The sequence below is a fragment of the Phocoena phocoena genome, chromosome 8 (genome assembly GCF_963924675.1).
Source record: "Phocoena phocoena chromosome 8, mPhoPho1.1, whole genome shotgun sequence".
Lineage (NCBI taxonomy): Eukaryota > Metazoa > Chordata > Mammalia > Artiodactyla > Phocoenidae > Phocoena > Phocoena phocoena.
This window is the reverse complement of record NC_089226.1, coordinates 96,463,408-96,480,277: the sequence shown is the minus strand read 5'-3', so window position 1 is coordinate 96,480,277 and position 16,870 is coordinate 96,463,408. Positions and strand designations below refer to the sequence as shown.

General features: G+C 43.6%; 1 protein-coding gene across 5 annotated transcripts in view; it reads left to right on the top strand.

Annotated features, from left to right (window-relative positions):
- Window positions 1-16,870, top strand: part of AMBRA1 (autophagy and beclin 1 regulator 1) — a 174,721-nt gene that overhangs the window by 23,754 nt on the left and 134,097 nt on the right. For 2 of the 5 annotated variants that reach the window (XM_065881382.1, XM_065881381.1), the window contains exons 1-7: window positions 6,150-6,284; window positions 6,651-6,709; window positions 7,584-7,767; window positions 8,404-8,576; window positions 9,555-9,621; window positions 10,173-10,319; window positions 10,590-11,626. In XM_065881382.1, coding sequence (XP_065737454.1) covers window positions 6,150-6,284; window positions 6,651-6,709; window positions 7,584-7,767; window positions 8,404-8,576; window positions 9,555-9,621; window positions 10,173-10,319; window positions 10,590-11,626 — 1,802 coding nt within the window. Of the gene's footprint in view, window positions 1-6,030; window positions 6,285-6,650; window positions 6,710-7,583; window positions 7,768-8,403; window positions 8,577-9,554; window positions 9,622-10,172; window positions 11,627-16,870 lie in introns of those variants that run through there. The other 3 variants (XM_065881379.1, XM_065881378.1, XM_065881380.1) reach the window with 2 other exon arrangements.

Genomic DNA, 16,870 nt, shown 5'->3' with positions numbered 1-16,870 from the left:
AAGTTTCTCTATCTGGACTTAAACCACAATTAGCAGTTTGGTATATCCTAGGATATCCTTTAGTACTCTGCATACAGTAGATACACAACTCAGGTAATAGTTGAAGTTCTTATGCTTCCAGGTGTGTTTGCTTTCAGAGTTTGTTACCTGATAACAGTTCTAGATTTGTGATGCTTTGCCCCAAATTCCCTGCTCCCCTCCAAGTTCAGTCTACTCTAGGAGTCAGGCAAGAGCTATATAGAGGCAGGGATGGTTGCTGCTGTGGTGCTTACATTTTTGGACTCGGATCATGTATGGTGTCATTTGAAGTGTCCTGAAATGCCCTATAGAAAGTCCTATTAATGAAAACCGAGCTGCCAGTTGTAGAAAACCCTGTGTATTTCCACCCACATGGAGTTTCTAAAGAGTACTGGGCCACTTTTAGGCCTCTAATTAAAGGCCTGACATTTTGTAGTTAATTTTCCAGTTGTTGGGAGAACTCTACTTATGCAGGTGATCCTAGGTTTAGTATTTAAAGGATTTTTTTTTTCTTTTAAAGAGTTAACCCTCAGGACTTCCCTGGCGGTCTATCAGTTAAGACTCCGTGCTTCTAGTGCAGGGGGAGCGGGTTTGATCCCTGGTTGGGGAACTAAGATCCCGCATGCCACGTAGTGCGGCCAAAAAAGAAAAAGCAAAAACAACAAAAAAAGAGTTAACCTTGGGTTGAATCCTGTATGTTATTTTGGGATATATGTTGGTATTACATGGCTGATTTGACTCTTAGACTTTGCCTACATGGGCATAGTGAAGTGAAGAGAGATGCAGTTACTCAAATAAATGAGATCATTGGACTGCATTTTAACAGTGCTTCCAGGCCTAATAACTCTGATTCATACCCCTGGAATGCTATTGGTAGGGAGGATTTGGGGTGTGAATTATTAGCCAGGTTTTGCAGATATAGCTCTAAGTTGTTGGTTCTGTTTTTTAATTCACTTTTTATGTAGAGGTAGCCCAAATCTCATTTAATTATTTTTGCCACACAAATGAGTACGGTACTTTCCCTGAGTACTTTTTATTTTGTTGTCTGGTAACAGCCTTTGAAATGTTTCTTAGGAATCTGCTACTCTTGGGAATCGTGGCATCTCAGGTCTCAGAGGTTTTAATTGGCCATATTGTTTGGTGAGGGAAACCATGGTGAACCCCAAAGAGGATTCAATAATAATGACAACAATAACAGCAGTGGTCTTAATGCTCCACCACACTTTTCTTATTGGAGCCTCACAACAACTTGATGAGGCAGATATTGCAATTCCTATTTACAAAGGGGGCAGAAAAGTCTCAAAGAAGTTAAATAACTTGTCCAAAGTCATATTGCTTGAAGCTGGAGTGAAATTGCTAGCATAAGGTGATCAAATTGCAAGGAGAACCTGTAAGTCTGACTTTAGTTTCCACTGGGCTGTGCATAATCTCTAGGTGACTTTTATTAGTGCTCGTTAAATATAATTTTGTCCTAGAATTAAGCAGAGAGAACCTTTCAAGGTAGTTATCTTCCCATCTTTTTAGAGTGATCATCATTATGGGGGGTGGTGGTTAGAAATGGGGTGGAATAACAAATAATATTTGTGTTATGTACATATCCCAGTCGTGCCCTTTTGGTTGTACGTGCACGAGGCTTTTGGTGATTGAGGATTGATTCCGGGGGCCTGTGAAATGGTATCACAAAGACTCTTCTTGGCACCCTTTGTCCCGATCTGGTTTAAGGGACAGATTGGGAAACTTGTTTCTTCCTCCTTTTTAAAAAGAGAAATGAAAAACACACTTGACTGGCACTTCCTCCTCAGCAACAGGCCTGCCTGACTGCAGTTTGATTTAGCTCCTTTTGTTCTTTATGGAGAACAAAGTGAAATTTCTTCTCAGGTGGCGTAAGGAGTGTATCAGGAGAAGGCTCCTTATGCTTTTAAAGAAACAGAGCAAATATTTTTTCTTCAGACAAAAGAGAGACTGTGCAGTTGTTTTAGTTCCTTTGACTTCTTGCCATCAGTCAGACTTTCTCTTGTTTGAACTGTTGGTGTGTTTAGGTCTCTGGGAATTGGTAGAGAGGCTCTTCAGTAATCCTGAGCTTTAGTTTTTGAATTTTCTTGATAACTGGTATTTGTAGCAGCTCTTCCCTCGTCCTTCTGATTCCTGTGGGAACTTCAGACTGCATCACAGTTTTCTGAATCATCCAGTGTTTGTGACCTATATTTTCTTCCTCTTGAGTTACATGAGGTCAGAAGGTCAGACTTCTTTTAGGAATTGGACTGCTGCTGTGTTCACCACATGTTATAAGATTATAAATGGTTAAAAAGTACTTTTAATGTTGCACTATAGGGCAAGGAACCCTCAAAACTCATTTCTGCTGAAGTTCTCTATATTAGGTAAAAGAATGATTGGCTCTAAAAAAATTATAGGCTCAGTTAAGGGTTAAGGTGAATGGATGGGAACTGTATTTCAGATTTGTGGCAGTTTCACTTCCAGACTTTTGGTCTTTAAACCATGAGTTATCAGGGTCACCAAGGAGATTATTTCTTTCCAGTTAGTTCATCCTTAGTTTATGCAGGAGGTTGGCCAGCACTGTGTTGACATATTCATTGTGTACATAGTATTTATATTGTAGGCTACTGGGGGATGAGAGCTGTACTACAAGGATACAGGCTAGAGTGTTCCTCAGTCAATCCTTAGGGAACTTTGTGCTGTATGTGACTAGGAACTTGGAATTATGTTTTTCTGTAGAATCTTTCTGGGTTTTTAAATTTTAATATTCAGGGAGAAAACTCATTTCAGCATAGGCGATAAGTATTTTTCCTTCTGTGTTTGGATGCATCTAGTTGTGTACTTTTTAGATTGCAGCCTTTCGTGAAGTGTAAAGAGCTGATTATTGTTTGACTTTTACAATAAGCATTTATTACTTTTTAAATTAAAAAAATGAAAAGAACACTGCCTTTTCTGTTGATTGTCACCTATAATCCTGCCACCCAAAGAGAACCATGGTTAATACTTTTTATATTTCTCTTCTGTCATTGTTTTTTTTTTATGATTTAAAAAATTTTATTTATTTATTTTTGGCTGCATTGGGTCTTCGTTGCTGCGTGTGGGCTTTCTCTAGTTGCGGTGAGTGGGGGCTACTCTTTGTTGCGGTGTGCGGGCTTCTCATTGTGGTGGCTTCTCTTGTTGTGGAGCATGGGCTCTAGGCGCACGGGCTTCAGTAGTTGTGGCATGTGGGCTCAGTAGTTGTGGCATGTGGGCTCAGTAGTTGTGGCTCACGGGCTCCAGAGCGCAGACTCAGTAGTTGTGACACACGGGCTTGGTTGCTCCGCAGCATGTGGGATCTTCCCAGACCAGGGCTTGAACCCGTGTCTCCTGCATTGGCAGGTGGATTATTAATCACTGTGCCACCAGGGAAGTGCCTCTATCATTATTCGTAAAGATTAAAAAAAAATAAAATTTGGATCATACTGTATATGTAATTTTCTATTCTGCTTTTTTCACTTAACATGTATTTTTCCACATTATTAAATATTTTAAAAATAAATTTTGAATAGGTAATTTCAAAAATAAAAATGACATAAAAACACTGAGAAGTCTAGCTTCTATCTTTGTCTCCATTTACCTTGCCCCTCCAGTTCCTAATAGGTGACCATTAATTTCTCCTCTTTTTCAAAAGTTAGCCTTACTATATATGTTGTTTTGCTCCTTGCTTTTTCCTCCTCTGAACAATGTATCTTGGAGACCTCTTGCTGTTAGTACCCATAGAACCTTCCTTACCGTAGTCATTTAGTCCCCTTTAGAGACTTGGGTTGTGCCCAATTTTTGCTATTACAAACAATAAGAAGTAGTAATTAAAGGGAAAAAAATTAAGCATTTACTCTGCTTCAGTTATTAAGGGAAAGTTCTTTCCAGAAGAATGCCAGCTAATAAATGTAGAAATAATGATGGAATTGGAAAATCAATGTATTCCAGCCCCCAAATGAAATAATTTAAAAAGGAATCATCAGTGACTGCTAAATGATTAAGCAAAAGGTTGAAGAGGAACAGCATATTCACATGGTGCCGAACATTAGCCACAGATCAGTAGTTGTAAAGGGGGAAATATACCTTTATAAAGAGAGCTCTGGCTGTTACAGACTCAACCAAGTGATCATGTTTTGCCAGATGATCATGTAATTTACCAGGTCTCACTAAATGGAACAGTCTGAGAATATGATGTGCTGCATCATGAGATGAGGTACATAGGTAGCATCACCTGAGAAGCATTTTTGCCCAAGCCTCTTAACCTAAATCTAGTCAGTGTTTACAGGAAGTATTAGGGATAGAGATGCAAGCTAAATGGCACTGTGAGGAAATAATCAGACAAAACTAGGATGTAACTGTCAACTGCAAGTCAACAAGTCAACTCTCCTGGTCTTTTTAAAAAGCTTGTGTTGTAAACAAACAAGCATAAACAGAACCAACCAAAATAAAACTTGGAGGCCATTCTAGAGTAAAAGAGACTAAAGAGACATAACATCCAAATTCGTTGCTTGAACCTTGTTTGGATTCTAGATTTTTTTTTTTTTTTTTTTTGCGGTACGCGGACCTCTCACCGTTGTGGCCTCTCCCGTTGTGGAGCACAGGCTGCGGACGCACAGGCTCGGCGGCCATGGCTCATGGGCCCAGCCGCTCCGCGGCATGTGGGATCTTCCCGCACCGGGGCACGAACCCGCGTCCCCTGCATCGGCAGGCGGACTCTCAACCACTGCGCCACCAGGGAAGACCTGGATTTTTTTTAAGACACTTTTTGGTGTATTTGGTGTATTAAAGGCACAAATGATAATGTGTGTGATAATGGTATTGTGGTTATGAAGTTAAATGTCTTCATTCTTAGATGCACAGTGAGGTATATAGGATTAGAGTATCTCAATGCCTGCTGAAATGGTTCGCAGGAAAATTAAAACAACCCTTATATATCTCTATCCATAGAGATAAATGAGGCAAATTTGACAATATATTAGCAATTCTTGAGTCTAAGTGGTGAGTAGTTGGTATTTATTCTACTGTTTTCAACTTTTCTGTATATTTGAATTTTTTCAAAATATAGTTGAAGAAACAGTGTTGCAATGAATGAGGTTTATATACGTATTCCTTTCAAATGCCATTTCATTGGGCTGCATAGTCCATTGTTTGGAGGGACCACAATTCTTTAATTGTTGCACATGTGTATATTTTGCTGCTATTTGACATTTTAATAGGATTTGTGTTTATTTTGTGACAGTTTTATACAGTTAAGGCTTGCAGTGGATGAGAAAAAGGAATTGAAATTTTTTCTTCTCTTTCCTCTGTCCTCTATTCTGGAACTTGAGTGGGGAAGAGAAAAAGAGAATGAGAAAGGTACCTCGAAGTGGTTCTGTGTACTTCCTTTTAGGTAGGAGATAGAATTGAAGCTGCTGCATAAGAACCATACCTTAAGTAATAGCCTTTTAAAATTGGTTACGTGTCCTTTAGTTTGGAGGCTGCCCAAGTGATAAAGAGGACTACTAGCAACTAGGGAAGCAGCTTGGCACAGAGCGGGGAGTGCAGATTTTTTTTTTTTTTTTTTTTTGGCTGTGCTGTGTGCCATGCATGATTTTAATTCCCGGACCAGGGATTGACCCTGTGACCCCTGCATTGGAAGCACGGAGTCCTAACCACTGGACTGCCAGGGAAGTCCCCGGAGTGCAGATATTGTGATTTGTTTTTGACAGGGTTTTAGACCTTTTGGTTAGTAAAAAAGTTTTTACTGCCTGATAAAAAGAATAACTCCTTTAGACAATGGTCTCTTCTTTAGATATAAGGCTGAGCTATGGAGGATATGGGAGGAATTTAAGGATGAAATATTCTTGGAAGAAAAGTTCTGGGAGAAGGGTCTTTTCTGAGAAGATGTCATTAAATATGAAAAGAACAGTACTTTCCTCTTTGAGCTAGAATCATATTTACAGTGGGAACCTTCTCTGACTGCAGAATAGATGTTCTTTGACATTAATGTCTATACCTTAGATTTCCATGAAGGCAACTTACAAGGACCTGAATGGCCTCATTTTAGCTGCTTCAGCGTGTAGAGCTATTGCTCACTCCTTCTCTTCCCGGGCCTGGTGTGACAGTGGCTACTGAGGACCATGAAGGTTGTTCCAGAGAAGAATGCTGTCCGGATACTCTGGGGGCGAGAACGGGGCACTCGGACCTTTGGAGCTCAGCGACTTCTGCAGGAGCTGGTGGAAGATAAAACCCGGTGGATGAAATGGGAGGGCAAGGTGAGAAAAATGGGTGTTTTTCACATAGGAGTTGTAGGGGTGACAGTAGAATGGGGCCTTAGAATGGGTTAATGACATAGAGTTGGGGTACAATTTATTTTGTGTAGGAGAATTGATATATCTAACTTGGTTTTTTGTGGGAGGAGGTTTTAATAAATTTGGAAGCATAATGGGCTAGAAATAATCATTTTTCTTTAGAGCTAGATATTTTTCCTGAAGGTAATTTAGATTTATCTCTCTCAATTTGTAGCTTGATCATTGTCTCCAGTTTTTAGATACTAGTCTGGAATGGTTTGGTGCTTTTGAGATAGAGTGAGCCATAGTTTATAAATAATGTATTTTAACTTTTGTTTGTTTATTTCTCAGAGAGTAGAACTGCCGGATAGTCCACGCTCTACCTTTTTATTGGCCTTCAGCCCAGACAGGTACCACCAAGTCCTTACCTAAACTTTACCTGAGACTTGTGACAGCATTGCTTTCTGTGTATTTGGCCTAGCTTGATCTTCCAAGTCAAATCCCTAAAGGCTCTTTTTTTTTTTTTTAATTTATTTTATTTATTTATTTTTGTCTGCGTTGGGTCTTCTTTGCTGCGCGGGGACTTTCTCTAGTTGTGGCGAGTGGGGGCTACTCTTGGTTACGGTGCGCAGGCTTCTCATTGCGGTGGCTTCTCTCGTTGTGGAACACGGGCTCTAGGCGTGTGGGCTTCAGTAGTTATGGCTCGTGGGCTCTAGAGCGCAGACTCAGTAGTTGTGGCACATGGGCTTAGTTACTCCGCGGCATGTGGGATCTTCCTGGACCAGGGCTTGAACCCGTGTCCCCTGCATTGGCAGGCAAATTCTTAACCACTGCGCCACCAGGGAAGCCCCCTAAAGGCTCTTTGAAGCACTGAATGAACAGAGCTTTGCCAGTGTTATCAGAAAGGGAAAGAAAGTAGATAAGCAGTGCTAACCATAAAAATAATGGGAATAAGCAAAGGAATCTATGAACGTCGAGGATCAGAACTTGGAAAGTTTCTCAATAAGAATCCTTTGCCTGTGTGATATAGGCCACCAATAGTGTGATAGTTTTCCCTGCTGGAAAGAATATTCTCTGAAGGGGTTATGTGTCTTCTGGGGACAGAATGGAGAAGCCGAAAGCTTTTAAAGATGAGAATGTTTCTGTTGTTTGTAATGCCCAAGTCGTAGTATTTATCATGTTGGGATGGGGAATAAGTATCAATTTTCATTTTTGTCCAAAGCTGATAAAGTTTGTTACCCTCCCACATGCTTCACATTTACTTCCTCCTCTTTGATTCCCTAGGACTCTCTTGGCCTCCACCCATGTAAACCATAATATCTATATCACGGAGGTGAAGACAGGCAAGTGTGTTCACTCTCTGATTGGACACCGCCGCACTCCATGGTGTGTCACTTTTCATCCCACCATCTCAGGCCTTATTGCTTCTGGCTGCCTAGATGGGGAGGTTAGGATTTGGGATTTACACGTAAGTGTTTCCTTTTCTTTGGTATTCTAAATGCAGAGACTTGTTTACCCTTGGTTTCTTAACTCTGGAGGAGAGACTAGCCAGGTTCTTAGGACTATATCTGAGTACTTACTCAGTAATCATTGCCTACTTACTGATAGGGAGTCTAGCCGACAGCCCTCCGTTCTAAGATGAACACCCTATTTAACTGTCTGCCCATTGTGACATAGTACAGGACACTCTAAGACGTCTTCAGGATGGATTTCTCTTGTTTTAGATCAAGGATTGTACTGTATTCTGATGATGATCATCAAAGCAACATGCTCCTTGTCCTGGTGACTGGCTAGTGGGTTGTTGTGCACCATGTCATGCACCAAGCTTGAGTTTTCACAGGCTACAGAAACAGGAGCTGTGCGGGTGCTCATTGCTTATGGATTGTAAATGACAAAACTGAGCTGACAGTAATGTTTTTCTGATAAAGTTGTGACACTGCCAGATCACTGGTTTTGTACGTCGTTTTCAGAGGACATACTTTTAAAGTAGGCCCTACAAGTAGTCGTTTTATGTTAAATGGACCCTTTTTTTTTTTTTGAAATTGACATCTCAGTCTGCTGGCAGCTTGTAACCTAAGAATGTCTGGGATTTGTTCATTCATAGGGTGGCAGTGAAAGCTGGTTCACAGATAGCAACAATGCCATTGCCTCCCTGGCTTTCCACCCTACGGCTCAGCTCCTGCTGATTGCTACTGCCAATGAGATCCACTTCTGGGATTGGAGTCGACGGGAGCCCTTTGCCGTGGTGAAGACAGCTAGTGAGATGGAACGGGTCCGGTGAGTGCTCTGCCCACCAGCAATGTCTGGCGTAGGATTAACATGGCAGAGAGCATTCACCCGTGCTTTCACCTCAGGAGACAGATTATTATCTCCGTATTATCCCTGCTTGGGGCAGGGTGTTATCCCTACGGCTCTTCCTACTTTTTAAGCATCTGGCTAATCAGCTAGGAAGCAGTTCATATTGTTCATTTCAGCTGTTCCATATTGGCCTCATCTTCTGATCTCTGTAGACTATGGCTGTTAGAATCTTTTTTAGGTTCAAAGCTATCTGGTTTGGTATAAAGCCTTTTTTTTTTTTTTAATAATCCTGAAAGGTATTCACGTGGTGGGTAGCTTGGTGGCTAAGTTGCTCATCCCTGGTTTTCTGGAAATGGAAAGTGGAGGTGTAGATATGTATCCAATCTGCTAGTAGATATTTACATATTTAGCCTTCAAAATCAGCGCACATATTGCCTGAATTATAGTTGATGCATTGTTTTCCTTTGGTCCTCTTGGTATGGCAGTTGGATATTAGCTAATTTTCTAGCCTCAGCTGTGTCACTTGATGCTGAGACTGTTCCTTGTCACCAGCACTCATGCTTCTTGCCAGTGTAGCTGCTGTGTGAGGGGAGACCTGAACCTGTGGCAGAGTATGGGAGCATTCTCTGCTTTACTATTATGATGGGCTCTTAGACATGAGCAGCTGTGTGCTTAATGTAGCTAGCTGCTTCCTGGGATGGAAGCCCAGGTGTTTTTTGAAATTATTTTTGCGATACGTATTCCCTTATTCTGGCAAGTGTGAGGACGTGAGAAGAAGTATTGAGCTTTATTACTTTAATCTGTTTGAAAGTTTTGGAAGTCTGTAGCATTAAGTGGATACCTCGGTGATCCCACAATTGTCAGTAATGATTTCCAGACGTTTTCTCACAGGTTTCCTCTTCTTGGTTAACATAATTTCTCTCTCTGTGTCTCTGTCCCTTTCTTCTGTGCTTTCAGTCTGGTGAGATTTGATCCGCTTGGACACTACTTACTCACAGCAATTGTTAACCCCTCTAATCAGCAGGTAAGTTAGTCAGCAGTTTCAACTCTGTCTAAACTGTGGGTTATTTTCTCAACTAGTGCTCTAATTCTGATTATATTGGACTTCAATTTTCAATGTCCAAGTGTTTCTTTCCAGTCAAGATTCAAAACTAGCTTCAGACTGTATTCAAAGTTACAGCCATATTGTGACTGGGGAGTCCATTCTGAAACCCCTGAGTGATCGTCCCAGTAGAAGTAACCAGGCCGTGTTGGATAACTTGTCATTCATGTGCCTCTGGCTGGTTGACATTTTGCTTCCCCTTACTGCCTCCATGTCATGGAAATGCCTTTTGTAACAGAGTTGGTTTGCCAGCTGTACTCGTTCAGAAGTGTTGCTAATTGGAAGTGAATAATTTAAAACCATATGATGATTCTGAATCTGGAACCAGTTAGTTCTCAGTACTTCAAGGATGGAGCTGTTGCCTCTCTAGAAAGGTTTTCCTTGGATGATTATCAGTAGTTTTTCTTGATTTACCAGCAAGTTCTACCTAACTACCTGGCTCTGCCCCCGCCCCACCTTGGTCCACGTTGCAGGGTGATGACGAACCAGAGATCCCCATAGACGGAACAGAATTATCGCATTACCGTCAGCGTGCTCTCCTGCAGTCACAGCCAGTGCGCCGGACGCCTCTCCTCCACAATTTCCTGCACATGCTGTCCTCCCGCTCCTCTGGCATCCAGGTGGGAGAGCAAAGCACAGTGCAAGATTCTGCCACCCCCTCACCCCCACCGCCTCCCCCTCAGCCCTCCACGGAGCGTCCCAGGACTTCCGCTTACATCCGGCTCCGACAGCGGGTCAGTTACCCCACAGCCGAGTGCTGCCAGCACCTTGGGATCCTGTGCCTTTGCAGCCGCTGCTCTGGCACTCGAGTTCCTTCCCTCTTGCCACACCAGGACAGTGTACCCCCTGCTCCTGCCAGGGCTACTACCCCTTCCTTTTCTTTTGTACAGACCGAGCCCTTCCATCCCCCGGAGCAGGCCTCATCAGCGCAGCAGGACCAGGGCCTCCTGAACCGGCCGTCTGCCTTCAGTACAGTCCAGAGCAGCACTGCCGGCAACACGCTCCGCAACCTCAGTCTGGGTCCCACCCGTCGCTCTTTGGGAGGCCCTCTGTCTAGCCACCCTTCTAGGTATCACCGAGAAATCGCTCCCGGGCTGACAGGATCTGAGTGGACCCGGACAGTGCTCAGTCTGAACTCCCGCTCTGAGGCGGAATCCATGCCCCCGCCCAGGACCAGTGCCTCTTCAGTGAGTTTGCTGTCTGTGCTGAGACAGCAGGAAGGTGGCTCTCAAGCATCTGTGTACACTTCAGCCACAGAAGGGAGGGGTTTTCCAGCTTCAGGGTTGGCAGCTGAGTCAGATGGAGGGAATGGCTCTAGCCAAAACAACTCGGGCAGCATTCGCCATGAGCTTCAATGTGACCTGAGACGCTTCTTTTTGGAGTATGACCGGCTTCAGGAGCTGGACCAGAGCCTGAGTGGGGAAGCGCCCCAGGCCCAACAGGCCCAGGAAATGCTCAACAATAACATTGAATCTGAGAGGCCAGGCCCCTCCCACCAGCCCACCCCGCACAGCAGCGAGAACAACTCCAACCTGTCCCGTGGCCACCTGAACCGCTGCCGCGCTTGCCACAATCTCCTGACCTTCAACAACGATACCCTGCGCTGGGAAAGAAGTGCACCTAACTACTCCTCTGGTGAAGCCAGCTCTTCCTGGCAGGTCCCCAGTACCTTTGAGGGCATGCCCTCGAGTGGCAGCCAGTTGCCACCTCTCGAGCGGACTGAGGGCCAAATGCCGAGCTCCAGCAGGCTGGAGTTGAGCAGCTCTGCTAGCCCACAGGAGGAGAGGACTGTGGGGGTGGCCTTCAACCAGGAGACAGGCCACTGGGAACGAATTTACACCCAGTCCAGCAGATCTGGAACTGTGTCGCAGGAGGCCTTACATCAGGATATGGCTGAGGAAAGCTCCGAGGAAGATTCACTCAGGAGGTGAGCAGATGCTTTCCTGTCTTCTCCTGTATCCCTTACTTTCCTCCTGATATCTCTTCCTTCAGTCCTGTGGGTGTTGTGGCTGGATCTGGAGTGTCTGGGATCCATGCATCATGCATGTGGTTCTGATTTCCCTAGCTTCCATTGCATCTTCTTGGAAAATCTTGCTGTGGTGGCGGAAAGAGGATAAGGCCTGGCAGTATGAGTCAGGTGACTCGGCTTGCTCCTTTTCTGGCTAAGCTCATGTGACGTTTAGCCTTGGAGGAGAGTTGTAGATGAGGTTAGAGAGGCATGAGGAGGTAAAACCGTCGACTTCCTCTGCTCTGCTTTTTGGCCTTCTCCAAGGATTGTATGTGCAGGACTGGTTATTGTGAAACAACAAAATGTCCCAGAGAGACTAGGAAAAAGTAGTAAAAGAGAACCCTGCTTAGGACATATTAGTGTATTGGCTCTTTGATTGTGTTGCTTTGGACAAATTCTGAAACCATATCTTTTGGAACATTGCAACTTGACAAAAGGAAAAGAAAATAGTACATATATATGTCAAGAAAAAGTTTTTTGTTTTTTTAGAGATATATATTTTTTGGACAGCAAGTTAGTTGCTTAGTTAAGATTCTTTGAGTAGATCTTCCAGATGGACATTCACCTCGAGGTGGAGAAGAAGAAATTCATAGAAGGAAGGCCTCTCCATACTTGGATTGGCATCCCAGGCAACTCTTTCATGGAAGAAACAGAGTGGGTGTAGTTGATCGCCCACCACATGTTCCGTGTATGGCTGTGTGCGCATCTATCTTGATTTATTAGGGACTTCTTTCTGTAATTCTGTAAAGGTCAAATCTAGCATAATCACCAACTCCCAGAATATGCCTGTTGGATCCAAACAGCATATTGCTGTGCATTACATCCTCTGTTGAAGCATCTGAAGTTTCTCTGACATAAGCTTCTAGCAAGGGTGGGAATATGGATTGTGCACATAATGTACTTGTTATTTTGGGAGAATGCTTTAGAGAGTTACCCAGTTAATAAGTATTTGTTGAATTATATATTTTTTTTCTAGCACTGTGCTAGGCACTGTCAGGAGTACAAAAGCAGTATAATACCTGGTCTTTGCCCACTGGCATTATACAGTGTTGTTGTAGAGGCAAGACTTATTTACATGTAATTACATAAAAAATGTAAATGAGCCGAATGCTTCATTGTATGGTACTGAGATTAAATGTAGTCTAATTTCAGAGAAAGGGAAGGATCATCAAAGAAGGCTTTACAAGAATAAGTCTTGAAGATGGGTAGGATTTGGAAAGGGAAAGACCTTTTAATTTTGAGGATATAGCACATGATAAGGGAGGAAAGGGCATGATGAATTCAGGATAAGAAGAAGTTACTTAAGGGCAGTTAGTAACGTGAACACAGGGAAACTTGGTCAGATATGAAAGAGAGATGAGGTAGCTGAGATTGTTACTCTGCCCGTTTGATTGAGGCCAGTTCTGGATTAACATCTAAATTGCCAGCTTTGGAATACTTTGCCTTGCATAATGACCCATATCAGGAGCCTGAGACTCTGTTCTTCCTTTTTGTCAAGAGAGGTGAGACAGTAGCAAGCATAGTGCCTGACATATAGTAGGCATTCAAAAAGTTTATTAAAGGTAGCCATAAAGGACTGTCTACAGTTATTGCTCTAAAAGCCTACCAGTGCCTGTTTCACTAGCATCAGTGGGTTTGTGGTCAGCCTCTGTCCGTTCTGTTCTAGCAGGACCTCTTCATGTGTTGCTGTTCTGAGAAATACCTGAGTTGTTTATTTTTTTTTTTGCGGTACGCGGGCCTCTCACTGTTGTGGCCTCTCCCGTTGCGGAGCACAGGCTCTGGACGCGCAGGCTCAGCGGCCATGGCTCACGGGCCCAGCAGCCCCGCGGCATGTGGGATCCTCCCGGACCAGAGCACGAACCCGTGTCCCCTGCATCGGCAGGCGGACTCTCAACCACTGCGCCACCAGGGAAGCCCTACCTGAGTTGTTTAAAACAAACTCTGTTGTTTGATAATAATTAGAGATACCAGTTACTGAGAGCCTACTACTGTGTTCTAGCTTTGCATTAATTATTTCTAATTTCCACAGTAACTCTGTGCGATGCAGGTATGAAATTTCCCATCTTCCAGTTGAGGAAAGAGTGGCTCAGAGAAGTCAAGTTTCTTGTTAAAGGTCACACAGTAGGTTGCTGAGTGGGGATTTGAACTCCAGTGTGCATGACTAAAGATTTTTTTAGGCTGCCCTCCACGGTGTGTGTTTTTTTAATTAATTAATTAATTAATTTATGGCTGCGTTGGGTCTTTGTTGCTGCATATGGGCTTTCTCTAGTTGAGGCGAGCGGGGGCTACTCTTCGTTGCGGTGCGCGGGCTTCTCATTTTGGTGGCTTCTCTTGTTGCAGAGCACGGACTAGGTGCGTGGGCTTCAGTAATTGTGGCATGCGGGCTCAGTAGTTGTGGCTCACGGGCCTAGTTGCTCTGTGGCATGTGGGATCTTCCTGGACAGGGCTTGAACCTGTGTCCCCTGCATTGGCAGGTGGATTCTTTTCTTTTTTTGCGGTACGCGGGCCTCTCACTGTTGTGGCCTCTTCCGTTGCGGAGCACCGGACGCGCAGGCTCAGCGGCCGTGGCTCATGGGCCCAGCCACTCCGCGGCATTGTGGGATCTTCCCGGACCGGGGCACGAACCCGTGTTCCCTGCATTGGCAGGCGGACTCTCAACCACTGGGCCACCAGGGAAGCCCCTGGCAGGTGGATTCTTAACCACTGCGCCACCAGGGAAGTCCCCATGGTGTATTTCTTAAAGTGATAATCTCATTTTTAGGTGAACCATTTTTATGTTTTTCTTTTCTTTTAACTTTTTGTTATGGAAATCTTCAAACATATAAAAATTAAAAGAAAAGTAGTATAAATGAACTCCCATATACCTATCACCTGGCTTCAGAAATTTTCAACACTCGTCTGTATCCCTTATCCACTCCCAGCCACCCAGACATCATATAATTTTGTCTGAATATACTCCAGTATGTTTCTCTAGAGCAATTCTGTCTAATAAAATGTTCTATATCTGTGCCATATAGTATAGTAGCTACCAGCCGCATGTGGCTATTCAGCATTTGAAATGTGGCTAGTGTGATCTGAGAAACTACATTTAAATTTTAACTAATTTAAATGTAGATAGCCACGTGTGACTAATATATTAATAGTCACTTCTTAATAAAGTGGGCCATTTAAAACCAGAAGCTATTAAGGATGTATCAGAATTTTTTTTAGGCAAAAAGTAGTATGTGTTTGTGGTTTAAATAAAAAAGTTCAAGCATTTAGAAATGTTATGTTGTAGAAAATGAAGTCCCTTGTCATCTTGCTGTAAACAATTTTATATGTATATATATATATATATATATATATACACACAGACACACACACACACACGCTTTTTAAATTTTAAAATATACAAATGCGCAGTTCTCATTGTAAAATAGTATATTAATCCAGTGGTTACATTATTTATGGAGTTGCTTTTCAAATGAGCTTGAATGAGGTATACCACGAGGGTTTACAGCCTATCAAAAATGAGGTATCTTGTAAAATATTCTAAGTGCACACCCATTAAAGAAGGGCCACCACTTCCTCATAAACTGAGGGGCTGCATTCTGGTATAAATCACTAATATATACTTGTGTTAATCAGCATCTTCTACCACCTTCTGAAGGTCCAGTGTTCTCTGGCTGATGAGCGGCCTTGCTTGGATTTCCCCAGCAGGTGTCACTGTTGGGCTAGGCTGGCAGGGAAGAGGTGTCCTTACTGTGTGTGTGCACGTCTACTTGAAGGGAGGGGGTTTATTCTTCAGCCATGTAGTAGGAGATGGACTAAGGAGGCATGTTTTGATCCTTGGTGTTGCTGATATAATCTATAGTGTTTTCAGATAGTGAGAATATGAAGCAAAAGTGTGTATTTCAGTGTAGCTCTATGTTGCTGAACAGTGATGCACGGTTTATCTCCTTTTGCCTCTGGGCAGTGGAAGGTGACTGTCTCTATATAGTCTGACTCCAAGTTACAGTTTATAACTTGGATGGCAGACCCTTCGCTTCACCATGAGAAGCTTCTTTTGGGGTCTGATAGCCCAGGACTTAGCAGGAGAAGATGAAGGTGTTGGGGCTTCTTGCAACAGGGTCCCTGTGGCCGTGAAAGGCTTGTATTAGGGAAAAAAAGAAAATTATTTAAATGGCATCTTGAAACTGGAGAAAACCTAGAGTTTGTTTAGTCCAGTGTCTGTATGTCTGCCTGTCTCTGTCTCTTTCTAATTGATGAGAAAACTTAGATGCAGAGAGGGGAAGTGACCTCCCACTGCTGTGGCCTCTCCCGTTGCGGAGCACAGGCTCCGGACGCGCAGGCTCAGCGGCTATGGCTCACGGGCCCAGCCGCTCCGCGGCATGTGGGATACTCCCGGACCGGGGCACGAACCCGTGTCCCCTGCATCGGCAGGCGGACTCTCAACCACTGCGCCCCCAGGGAAGCCCGGAAGTGACTTTAAAGAGGTGCCTGTAGCAAAGATGGGAGTCAAACTTCTGGGTCCTAAAGAGGGTGCTCTTTCGTCCTCTTCATTTGAAATTAGTGCTTTCACACATCAGTTTTCTCTGTCAAAACTTCTAGGGGCTTCCCTGGTGGCGCAGTGGTTGAGAGTCTGCCTGCCGATGCAGGGGACACGGGTTCGTGCTCCGGTCCGGGAAGATCTGACATGCCGCGGAGCAGCTGGGCCTGTGAGCCATGGCCGCTGAGCCTGCGCGTCCAGAGCCTGTGCTCCGCAACGGGAGAGGCCACAACAGGGAGAGGCCCACATACCACAAAAAGAAAGAAAAAAAAAAAAAAGAGTAAGGGAAGCGTGGGGGAAGATAAACCCAGGCCTTAAAGGAGCGTGGCTCTTGTTATAACCCTGGGAATTGGGCTGGTGAAATAATTACTCTGATTGATCGATTCATTCATTCATAGGTTGACAAATATTTACTAAGTACCTACTGTGTACCATATACTATTTAAGTACCAGCAAGAAGTCTCTTATTCTAATGAGAGAAAGAAAATAAACACATAAATAAAATATCTAGTATGCCAGATGATGTTAAATTCTATGAAGAAAAATATTTGAAAATGTAGGTGTTTCTGGGGTGGAAGTTTGTAGTGTTAAATAGGGTCATCAGAGGAAGTCTGATAAGGTGACATTGGAGCAGA